The sequence below is a fragment of the Triticum aestivum genome, chromosome 1A (genome assembly GCF_018294505.1).
Source record: "Triticum aestivum cultivar Chinese Spring chromosome 1A, IWGSC CS RefSeq v2.1, whole genome shotgun sequence".
In the NCBI taxonomy this organism is placed as follows: Eukaryota; Viridiplantae; Streptophyta; class Magnoliopsida; order Poales; family Poaceae; genus Triticum; species Triticum aestivum.
The window spans coordinates 329,106,274-329,117,580 of record NC_057794.1 but is presented as its reverse complement, the minus strand read 5'-3'; the positions used below and the strand labels follow the sequence as shown (position 1 = coordinate 329,117,580).

Sequence of the window (11,307 nt, the reverse complement as noted above, 5' to 3'; positions counted from 1 at the left end):
TAAGCAAACCTTTTTCCAGCAAAAGCAAGAATCCTTTGGCGAGAACGACCTTCCTCATCCACTCCAGTGACACTATTTATTAATTCCATGGCTACATCATGATGGGATGAAAACTGCTGCATGCTCTCTCGGCTGGAAAGGATTGGAAAAAAATTAATAGAACAGTTATCACTAAGAGCATTCTTGCAGAATTTTCGTTGGTAAAAAGAAAAAAAACAGTAAACAGTTCATTTGTAACGGTATAATCGACTAACAGAACAGTTGCAATTTGGCCACATGATGCAAAACAGCTTCTTCAGAGTCTGATGAAACACTTCTCTGCCAATACATATGGAAAATGGAATATACTTGTGTCGTTCATTTTTTAGACGGGACAACACAATATCAACACCTATGATGTTGCAGAATTGCAGTAAAATTGCATGCCAATTGCCGCTACCCTGATAGGAAACACGAAATGACACTAGAATAGCTGATCAGTAATATGTAGTACTATTTCAGCAGCTAACAACCAAAACAGAGCAACGACTCGAATGCACAATTCACATACTAGATGGCATGGGCCCCAACGTGAAGCGATCAAACAACATATTTGGATTCCATTATCCAAATGGCTCGGTACTAGGACGACCCAAGGCAAACAGCCTAACCAAGTCCCGGCGATATGCAGTACTGAATGGAGTGACATCATGGCACAAGGACGCGCGTCTGCACGAACCTGGACGAAGAACCCTCAGCATCGGCGGATCCGACCCCGTCCCCCTCCCCAACGCCTCCGCCCCCGTCCGCCTCGCCGTCCTCCTTGATCTCACCGACGAGCTGCCGCGTGGTGAACGGCTGGGACCCCTCGGCGCCCAGCGCCGCCTTGGCCTCCTCCTGCTTGGCCGTGGCCGATCGTGGCGGCTCCTCCTCTTCCTCCCCCACCTCGTCCTCCACCTCCACCGCCGCCCTGTCGTCCGCGGGTACGGGCCGCGTGGGCTCCTCCATGGCACGAGCCGATCGGCGTCGGGTCCACGATCTGGGGCGGAGGCGCGGCGCGAGCGTTGGCGGTCTCACTGCGCACTCTCCTCTCGTGTCTCGCCTCGCGCCACACGGTCGCGTACGACCGGGCAAACGGAAAGGGTAGCGATCGCCGAGGCCGAGGCCGAGGCGGGCGGGCGCGACTCAGCAAGCTGACGTGCCGAAATGCTGCTGACGGGCCGACGGCCGAGGGTTGAGGCCCAAGGGAGGAAACGGCCCAGGGCCGCCGCGCGAGGGGCATTTTGGGAAAGAAGGCCGCGACGGGGTGCGGGAGGGGCCGGACGCGCCGGGCTCAAATACAGCAGACTCCGGCGCCACCGCGCACGCACGCACGCACGCGGAGCGGGGGGCTGTCCAAAGCGCGTGATCCATTTCCTCCTCCTCTCTCGGTGCGTGCGCCACTCCGTCGGCCCGCCCGTCCCCCTCACCGGCGACTTCTCGCCTCGCGGCCGCTCCCAGGTGAGTGAGAGCGACCCGACGGCCAACCAACAGCGCCTCAACCGCTTTTCTCCCGACGACGTGTCGTGGATCTAGGCGTACACCGAAGAGGACTGATTTTTTTTGGGATTGTTTTTATTTGGTGGCGTGGAATTCGTGGCCTCTCCTCCTCAGGGCAGCGTGGGCGCGTGTGTTGCGAGCCATGGCCGGCGAGAAGAAGATGTTCGGCTTCGAGGAGGTCGCCAAGCACAACGTCGCCAAGGACTGCTGGCTCGTCATCGCCGGCAAGGTATGCTTCCCTGCTCGCTACCACTCCTTCGTTTTCCTACCCTAGCATCTACTAATCCTGCGAGTTCTGTGGCTAGTCCTCTTGTTCCGGCGCAGGCTTCGCCTGCAAAGCCTGTTGCGCTAGATAACACTTCTAGATGCTAGGCTTCTTCTCGAGGAAAAACTGAGTCTGCTGGGGCGCTGGGCTCGTGGAATTTGAGTATTCTTGTTGAGCTTGCTCAAGTCAATTCCGCCCAATCAGATCTGTTCGTCAACAGAGATGTTCTCTGACCAAACACATAGTCCTATGAGGACAAATAGCAAGTGATTTGTTTTAAGCCTGCGTTCCAATTCCAGACCAGTTACAGCCTTCTAGCCTTTGGTGCACTCCATGCTGTTACATGCACCTTCTGCAATATTGTACATAGATCGGTCGACTCGTACAAGATCCGCCTTGCGTGTCGCATATCAGGATTTCATTCTTGACGAGGTGCTGAGGGAAAGGTATTCCAGCAAAATCTTATCAACTGGACAGCTCTTTCATAGGATCAAGTACAAGTATGGGGAGACAGTGAAGAAAAGCTGCTTCCTCTTCTGCAATGTGCATATTAACTAGTCATGGTGGAAGGAAATGGGTCAATTAAGATGTATCAGGGCGATTGATTCACATGCACGTGGTTGATGCTGGGTAGCCCCACCAAAATGGTGTCTCTGCAGTATGTGTGGCCGATATGTTTGTTGGTACCCATTTCAATTGTGTGACCTTGAATGTTCCAGTGTGGCATGTATGGCCATACGGTCTAGAGTTTTCTCTGCACCCAGTGGGTTATATTTCGTTGGAGTAAAAGAAATACCCAGCAGGAATTGAGAAATTTACCTGACGAAATTCCTGTTATGTGTGATGCAAAATATGCCTGACTATATCAGCTCATGTTGTGTAACATTTCAGGTGTATGATGTTACCCCTTTCATGGATGAGCATCCTGGTGGAGATGAGGTACTGCTGGCAGTAACCGGTGAGTCATTTTCGTTGTATTTATAATTGTGGATGAGACTAAGTTCAAAAGTCTTGCGCAGTTTCGATTTTAATATTCAAACCTGATCACTACTCCAATATAACCAGGGAAAGATGCAACCAGCGATTTCGAAGATATCGGACACAGTGATTCCGCAAGGGAGATGATGGAGAAGTACCACATCGGGGAAATTGATGCTTCAACCATCCCAGCAAAGCGTACATTTGTACCTCCTCAGCAAGGGTCCCATGTCCAGGCCAAGGATAGCGACCTCCTCATCAAGATCCTGCAGTTTCTTGTTCCCATTTTAATCTTGGGGCTTGCATTTGGTATCCGGCACTACAGCAAATCTGAGTAGGCTGTTGTTGGCGAGTTGCTTCGGAGAAATAGCTTTCAAGTAATATGGTTTGAGTTAGAACAACATAATAATGGTATTGGTTGGCTGGTTTGAGTTAGAACAACATAATGATGGTACTCGTTGGGTGGCAGTGTGTTGTCTCATTGATCATACAAGGCACTCTCAATTTGAAACATCCATATGTATGCCCAGATTACTCGAATTATGTTTACATTCTCAACATATGGTGGAGTCTCTACATATTTTTTTAGCTGATGGAGTGTCTACAATTGAGGATGGTGGGAATATTGCTATGCTATTAAACAATGTCAATTTCAGAATAAATATGGACATCATACATTGCAGTGATGTTCCCACATAATTTGTCTGTCCGTTTCACTATATATTGAGCATATTCTTGCAGTTATACACGCCTAAAAGAGTTGAGCAGCACTTATAAAGCATGCAAGTGACAGCCTGGGCCAGTTGATCAATTCGATTATCGGAAATTCCATGTTTATTTTATGAAGGCAGAATCCCTTCCTGAATACACCCTCTGCAGTAACTGAACTAAACGTCTTTCAGGACATTGAGATATATTTCCCTCCACACCACCCTTGAGGCACAAGGCTTTTTTCTAGTTACAAATACACTGCAAGACCAAATTGTATCCAGCATCCACAGTCCAAGAAGTAGCAACAGATGACAAGATCCACAAATCTGCTCTGTGCAAAGAACAGTCACATGCAGAGAGAGGGCACACCAAAAAACAAGACCAAAAATGTTTCTATCCATAACCTCATACAAGATATTGTATATAACAGACATATGATAACGTGATAACTGCCAGGACCAATCATACAAATATAAGCATGGGCAGATCCCAGCTACTCGATCCTGTCTTGTACGGTCACCACTAAATCATGGGCGTCGTCCAGGAGCTTCCAAATGTCCAGCTGCCCCGCCATGCTGTTACAGTCCCTAATGATCTCATCCATGCTGCTATAGCTCTCTATTATCAATTTCCTCTTCTCCAGTACACTGGCTGCAATCGCATACAGCAGCAGGTCATCAGTTGGAGGGGCTCCAAGCCGAAGTTTTCCCCAGGACGATCGTGCGATCCCAGCACGCCTCGCTGCCTGGTCGGCCCACATCACCTCCCACAGGCTGAGGGTCTGCTCGAAGGTGAGCTCCCTCCGGAACATCACAACCACCATTCTATAGACGAAGAAGCAGTCTGCCGCTTCAAGCATCTCCAAGTGCCTGTAAAGATGGAAGTCCTTGGTTTTTATTATCTTGGAGACCATGTTGAGTTGCCTGCGAATACCCACTTCGTCGAGTCTGAAGTTGTGGCGGGCTTTCCTCATGAAACCGGCAAAGCACCAGAAGGCTTCATCGTCTTCCTCCAGCACAGCAATGAGAGGTGCAAGGAGGTCACTCATGCCCTGGCAATAACCGATTTCTGGGTCATAGGTTGCGTACGCCTCAAGTATTGCAACAAGGCGTGACGCATGATGGATCCTATGTGCTTCCAAGTGGTCATAGTCTTTGAGACAAACAGCTGAAGCAGAGTCAATTGCCTTCTCCCTGGTAACCGCAGCTTGCGATGGAGAGTAGGAAACCCATTCATTATTAGCACGAACTGCATCCAAACGAATTATCCGTTGCCATGTCTCAAAATCCTCAACTGTCCGTGCAGACTTCACAGGACGGGCATCCTTAGATAACTTAGTTTCAGCTTCTATATTTCCTCCTGCGTTTGAATATTTGGGCAGGGGCATACTTTCTTCTTCATCCTCAACTGAAGACTGGTCCACAGAGGCGACATCATCACGAGACGCTTCCACATGGGTCACATCACTTTTCTGACTCTCATCCTCATCGCGTGAACTAGATGAACAGAGGCTTTCATCCGCCTGATTCTCTGGAATTGCTTTACCTGTCTTATCCTGCATTTCTTGCTCTGAAATGACACAAGGATTTTCTTCCTCACTCGTGATATGATCATCCACGCTTACTTTTTCAGGTTCTTCGGATCCAACAGAAGTAACAGATTCTTTGACTTTGCCAGAACTAATGCTCTCTTTGCGGTTGATTGATCGCTTGCTTTCTTCATTGTTTTTTCGCAGGCAATGTTTCCTCAAGAGCATATATCCCTTCCTACATAAATCATCCAATACTGTCATGTTTTACACTAGACCCCATGAAAATAACATTTGCAAACACTTAAGTGTTCCTTAATTAAGGGGCAATGTGTTTCTGTAGTGGTAAAGAAATATAGTGAGACTGTGGACAAACATGGACTGGAGTCATGAAACATAGATGGTTGAAAAAATGGTGTACCTGTTATGGGCCTTAATTGCTTCCCTTTCAGCTTCTGAACTATTCAGGCTATAACTGCACGAGAGTCGAAAATTCCAATTACTCGAGGCAAACACTCTGACTACCAAAAAAAAACACATGTGACTAAGTACATAAAATTTCCACGATGTACTCCCTCAGTCCCATGATATAAGAGCGTTTTTTACACTAGTGTAGTGTAAAAAACGCTCTTATATTATGGGACGGAGGGGGTATCTCTTACTGTGATAAGATATCGAGTCATGCTGTGCCTACCAGAGAAGGGCTGAACTATGTGCAAATTTGGTGTATTCATAAGTTTTCCTTCATCTACTTAGTTTAGAATCAATCTAAAACTGCACGCAATAGTTTTGATACTACAAATGGACAGGAGCGGGGGAAAGGTGGCCTGGGAAAATCCTGTGGAAAACACTAATTTCCACATTTACATACTAACAAAAGTACAAAAGTGAGTATGCCTCTCTTAAGTTGGCCCTATCTATGGTTCTGTTCAAGTCCCAAAACTGAAGCAATTAATTATGAAGTATAAAGCCTCACTCACATGCAGAAAAGATGAATCATGTCAAAAAAGGAACATCAACTGAATCCGTTGCTAAAAATACAAAACGATGTTAGCATGAGTTCCTGATGTGCAAGTATCTCGTGGATCTAACTATACATCTGCAAGCATAGCTACATCTGTCCTCGGATCACAATGTCTAGAGTACTTACACTCCCAGAAGGAACGGCCAGACCTCTGCTCTGATGCTCGGCTCAACCCCCTGTCACGAAAGCAGACAGCTCAATATGATGGCTTCCTAAGCTACATCAGGAACTCACAAGATAGCAAGGAAATACTGTAACAAACAAACTAAGCTTCACTATATCTTACTCCGTTCCGAACTCTCTTCAGTAGCTTGACGCCGCCGTCGTAAAACTTCCCCTCCGGCGTGAACAAGCTGCGCCATTCCTTGGGCCCAAGCGCGCGCTTCCTCCGCCGCCGCCACGGCGATTTGATCCCGCCCCTGCATCCAGAGCGCGCGTATGCAACTAAGGGGACGAAGCACAGGACCGCCTTTAGCAGAAGGGGGTGAGGGTTTGGGTCTGGTGGTGGCGAACCTGCGGGAGGAGACGACGATGGCGACTAGCGCGATGCCGGCCGCGGCCGTGACCCCGACGGCGACGGCGGTGTTCCAGCGACCGCCATTCGCGCCGGCGGGGCCGAGGAGGCCGGCGATGGCGCGCTCGGCGAGGCCCCACGCCCACATCGGGCGCAGATGCCCCCCTGATCGCTCCACGGCTCCCCTCCGGTTCTCCCCCCGCCGGCCGCCGGCGCCGCGATCCCCCAGCTCTGCTTCCTTCGATCGATTGGGATTCCGGCCTCCGGGTTTCTCCTTTTTGCTCTTCCTTTATTTTCTTCCTCTCTCTGCAATTCTCGCTGTCCAGTCTCACGATTTCGACGAAAGTGGTGCGTGCGTGCGTCACCGATCGATCGGGCCGTGTTCGTGGGCCCCACGAGCCGGGTTCGGTCGGTGTACACGTCGTTTGGACGTTTGGTTCCTACCGATCGAACGAAAGTGCTTCACACACTTTGGCCATGCTGAAACGATGGCTAAGGCTACTTCCAATACATTCGCACATTAAAAACTTTAACAACTAAAACCCCAAGTATAGGTTTTTAACTTTCATTTAATGATTTTGTAACTAAAGTTTTTTATGCATTGGTGGACTTTTTTCCATTTGAGTGTTTTGCCTAGGTTATCGTGCTTGTCATTGTTTCTTCCTGGGTCACCACACTCATCTCTTTCTTTTTAATTATCTTGCCACATTAGTTTTTTTTTGCCTACATGGCAGGCTTAGCATCTATACAAGGTGGAGCACTGGGAGAGGCCTAATCCAACCGGCAGTGGTTGTTTAGCCTTGCGCTTGGATGGTGGGACATGACATGTCATCTGTGTTTCGTAACTGTCGTGTGTGAAGCACTGCTCCCGATCGAATGAAACAACTTTGAAAAAACCCCTAAAAATGGATTTCCTGGTTCTTTTTTGGGAAACGTTTGCGTACGACATACCGGCCGAACGCTCGACCGGTCCATCACGCGTCATCTGATGTGACTAGATCGAGCGGCTCGCATCCCGTGTCGCATCCTTATCCCCTCGCCCCCTGCACAAGTTCCTGGCCACACGCGAGCTCTCTTCTCTCCCCCGAGCGACCTCCTCCTCCTCCTCATCTCCCTCTCTCGTGAGCGGAGGGCGACCACCGGTCGCCGTCGTTGAGGACGGCCACCTGATGCTGCGAGCATCTTTCTTTCCCCCGGTGCTTCTACGAGCATCTCGTCTCCCAGTCAAGCTACTCATCGCCGCCGTGGAGAGACAACATCACACGTGATCCCCCCGCACCCGCGGATGCTGCATGGTTCCGTCGGTGGTGCCGCATCGCCGGGGAGGCCCTCGAGTTGGTGCTGCAAGGGGAGGCGCTGGTGGCCATGGGGGCTGCTACGAGACGGCTGTTGGGGAACGTAGTAAACTCAAAAAATTTCCTACGCACACGCAAATTCATGGTGATGCATAGCAACGAGAGGGGAGAGTGGGGGGCGCCCCTTCCCCTTGTCCAAATCGGATTGGGGCAAGGGGGGCCGCGTGTCACCTCCTGTTGCCCTCTCTCTTCTCCACTAAGGCCCATAAGGCCCAATAGCTTCCCGGGGGGTTCCGATAACCCCCGGTACTCCTGTATATGTCTGAAACCTCCCGGAACCCTTCCGATGTCCGAACATAGTCATCCAATATATTGATCTTTACGTCTTGACCATTTCGAGACTCCTCGTCATATTCGTGATCATATCCGGGACTCCGAACTACCTTCGGTACATCAAAACACACAAAAACTCATAATACTGATCGTCACAGAACTTTAGGCGTGCAGACCCTACGGGTTCGAGAACTATGTAGACATGATTGAGACACGTCTCCGGTCAATAACCAATAGCGGAACCTGGATGCTCATATTGGTTCCTACATATTCTACGAAGATCTTTATCGGTCAAACCGCATGACAATATACGTTGTTCCCTTTGTCATCGGTATGTTACTTGCCCGAGATTCGATCATCGGTATCTCAATACCTAGCTCAATCTCGTTACCGACAAGTCTCTTTACTCGTTCTATAATGCATCATCCCACACCTAACTCATTAGTTGCATTGCTTGTAAGGCTTATAGTGATGTGCATTACCGAGAGGGCCCAGAGATACCTCTCCGACAATCGGAGTGACAAATCCTAGTCTCGATCTATGCCAACTCAACAAGTACCATCGGAGACACCTGTAGAGCACCTTTATAATCACCCAGTTACGTTGTGACATTTGGTAGCACACAAATTGTTCCTCCGGTATTCGGGAGTTGCATAATCTCATACTCAAAGGAACATGTATAAGTCATGAAGAAAGCAGTAGCAACAAACTAAACGATCATTGTGCTAAGCTAACGGATGGGTCAAGTCAATCACATCATTCTCTAATGATGTGATCCCATTCATCAAACGACAAATCTTGTCCATGGCTAGGAAACTTAACCATCTTTGATTAACGAGCTAGTCAAGTAGAGGCATACTAGTGACACTTAGTTTGTCTATGTATTCACACATGTACTAAGTTTCCGGTTAATACAATTCTAGCATGAATAATAAACTTTTATCATGATATAAGGAAATAAATAATAACTTTCTTATTGCCTCTAGGGGATATTTCCTCCAGTCTCCCACTTGCACTAGAGTTAATAATCTAGTTCACATCGTCATGTGATTTAACAGCAATAGTTCACATCTTTATGTGATTAGTTCACATCTTCATGTGACCAACACCCAAAGGGTTTACTAGAGTCAATAATCTAGTTCACATCGCTATGTGATTAACACCCAAAGAGTGATCATGTTTTGTTTGTGAGAGAAATTGATTCAACGGGTCTGCCACATTCAAAGCCGTATGTATTTTTGCAAATTTTCTGTGTTTACAATGCTTTGCATGAAGCTACTCTAGCTAATTCCTCCCACTCTCAATATGTATATAGATCGAGACTTAGAGTCATCCAGATCGGTGTCAAAGCTTGCATCGACGTAACTCTTTACGACGAACTCTTTGTCACCTCCATAACCGTGAAACATTTCCTTATTCCACTAAGGATATTTTTGACTGTTGTCCAGTGATCCATTCCTGGATCACTATTGTACCCTCTTGCCAAACTTATGGTGAGGCACACAATAGGTCTGGTATACAACATAGCATACTTTATTGAACCTATGACTGAGGCATAGGGAATGACTTTTCATTCTCTTTCTATTTTCTGCTGTAGTCAGGTTTTGAGTCTTTACTCAACTTCACACCTTGCAACACAGGCAAGAACTCCTTCTTTGACTATTTCATTTTGAACTACTTCAAAATCTTGTCAAGGTATGTACTCATTGAAAATATATCAAGCGTCTTGATCTATCTCTATAGATCTTGATGCTCAATATGTAAGTAGCTTCACCGAGGTCTTTCTTTGAAAAAATCCTTTCAAACACTCCTTTATGCTTTCCAGAAAATTCTACATTATTTTCGATCAACAATATGTCATTCACATATACTTATCAGAAATGTTGTAGTGCTCCCACTCACTTTTTGGTAAATACAGGCTTTACCGCAAGTCTGTATAAAACCATATGCTTTGATCACTTTATCAAAGCATATATTCCAACTCTGAGATGCTTGCACCAGTCCATAGATGGATCGCTGGAGCTTGCTCACTTTGTTAGTACCTTAGGGTCGACAAAACCTTCTGGTTGCATCATATACAACTCTTCTTTAAGAAATCCATTAAGGAATGCAGTTTTGTCATCCATTTGCCAGATTTCATAAAATGTGGCAACTGCTAACATGATTCGGACAGACTTTTAAGCATCGATACGAGTGAGAAAATCTCATCGTAGTCAACACCTTGAACTTGTCAAAAACATTTTGCGACAATTCAAGCTTTGTAGATAATAACACTACTATCAGCGTCCGTCTTCCTCTTGAAGATCCATTTATTCTCAATGACTAACCGATCATCGAGCAAGTCAATCAAAGTCCATACTTTGTTCTCATACATGGATCCCATCTCAGATTTCATGGCCTAAAGCCATTTTGCGGAATCTGGGCTCATCATCGCTTCCTCGTAGTTCGTAGGTTCGTCATGGTCAAGTAACATGACTTCCAGAACAAGATTGCCATACCACTCTGGTGCAGATCTTACTCTGGTTGACCTATGAGGTTTGGTAGTAACTTGATCTGAAGTTTCATGATCATCATCATTAGCTTCCTCACTAATTGGTGTAGAGATCACTAGAACTGATTTCTGTGATGAACTACTTTCCAGTTAGGGAGAAGGTACAATTACCTCATCAAGTTCTACATTCCTCACACTCACTTCTTTTGAGAGAAACTTCTTCTCTAGAAAGGATCCACTCTTAGCAACAAAGATCTTACCTTTCGGATCTTGTGATAGAAGGTGTACCCAACATTTTCTTTTTGCGTATCCTATGAAGACGCATTTCTCCGATTTGGGTTTGAGCTTATCAGGATGAAACTTTTTCACATAAGCATCGCAACCCCAAACTTTAAGAAACGACAACTTTGGTTTCTTGCCAAACCACAGTTCATATGGCGTCATCTCAACGGATTTAGATGGTGCCCTATTAACGTGAATGCAGCTGTCTCTAATGCATAACCCCAAAATGATAGTGGTAAATCAGTAAGAGACATCATAGATCACACCATATCTAGTAAAATACAATTACGACGTTCGGACACACCATTACGCTGTGGTATTCCGGGTGGCATGAGCCGCGAAACTATTTCGCATTGTTTCAAATGAAG

At 46.9% G+C, this 11,307-nt stretch overlaps 3 protein-coding genes across 3 annotated transcripts in view; 1 reads left to right on the top strand and 2 right to left on the bottom strand.

Moving 5' to 3' along the window:
* LOC123048854 (protein HLB1) overlaps positions 1-1,179 on the bottom strand; it is a 6,179-nt gene extending 5,000 nt beyond the window's left edge. The window contains exons 1-2 of the mRNA XM_044471881.1: positions 719-1,179; positions 10-132 (exon numbers count right to left, since the gene is read on the bottom strand). Coding sequence (XP_044327816.1) covers positions 10-132; positions 719-987 — 392 coding nt within the window. The 5' untranslated portion in view covers positions 988-1,179. The remainder of the gene's footprint in view (positions 1-9; positions 133-718) is intronic.
* A 116-nt stretch (positions 1,180-1,295) lies between these two features.
* LOC123048864 (cytochrome b5) lies at positions 1,296-3,349 on the top strand. Its single transcript, XM_044471892.1, has 4 exons — positions 1,296-1,479; positions 1,633-1,747; positions 2,675-2,741; positions 2,849-3,349. The coding sequence occupies exons 2-4, from the start codon at positions 1,661-1,663 to the stop codon at positions 3,097-3,099; spliced, it is 405 nt and encodes a 134-aa protein (XP_044327827.1). The 5' UTR covers positions 1,296-1,479; positions 1,633-1,660; the 3' UTR covers positions 3,100-3,349.
* Positions 3,350-3,695: 346 nt separating this feature from the next.
* Positions 3,696-6,865, bottom strand: LOC123048845 (rab GTPase-activating protein 22). Its single transcript, XM_044471869.1, has 5 exons — positions 6,538-6,865; positions 6,311-6,443; positions 6,151-6,200; positions 5,422-5,475; positions 3,696-5,238 (listed from the first exon to the last, which is right to left on the bottom strand). The coding sequence occupies exons 1-5, from the start codon at positions 6,684-6,686 to the stop codon at positions 3,966-3,968; spliced, it is 1,659 nt and encodes a 552-aa protein (XP_044327804.1). The 5' UTR covers positions 6,687-6,865; the 3' UTR covers positions 3,696-3,965.
* Positions 6,866-11,307: the final 4,442 nt, after the last annotated feature.

Bases quoted from the DNA above. Each gene is read 5' to 3' on its own strand.
- LOC123048864 (XM_044471892.1), top strand. From the start codon at position 1,661: ATGGCCGGCGAGAAGAAGATGTTCGGCTTCGAGGAGGTCGCCAAGCAC. The intron at 1,748-2,674 runs GTATGCTTCCCT...GTAACATTTCAG, and splicing joins GGCTCGTCATCGCCGGCAAG to GTGTATGATGTTACCCCTTT. The intron at 2,742-2,848 runs GTGAGTCATTTT...CAATATAACCAG, and splicing joins GGTACTGCTGGCAGTAACCG to GGAAAGATGCAACCAGCGAT.
- LOC123048845 (XM_044471869.1), bottom strand. From the start codon at position 6,686: ATGTGGGCGTGGGGCCTCGCCGAGCGCGCCATCGCCGGCCTCCTCGGC. The intron at 6,444-6,537 runs GTTCGCCACCAC...CTCTGGATGCAG, and splicing joins ATCGTCGTCTCCTCCCGCAG to GGGCGGGATCAAATCGCCGT. The intron at 6,201-6,310 runs GTAAGATATAGT...CTTTCGTGACAG, and splicing joins TGAAGAGAGTTCGGAACGGA to GGGGTTGAGCCGAGCATCAG.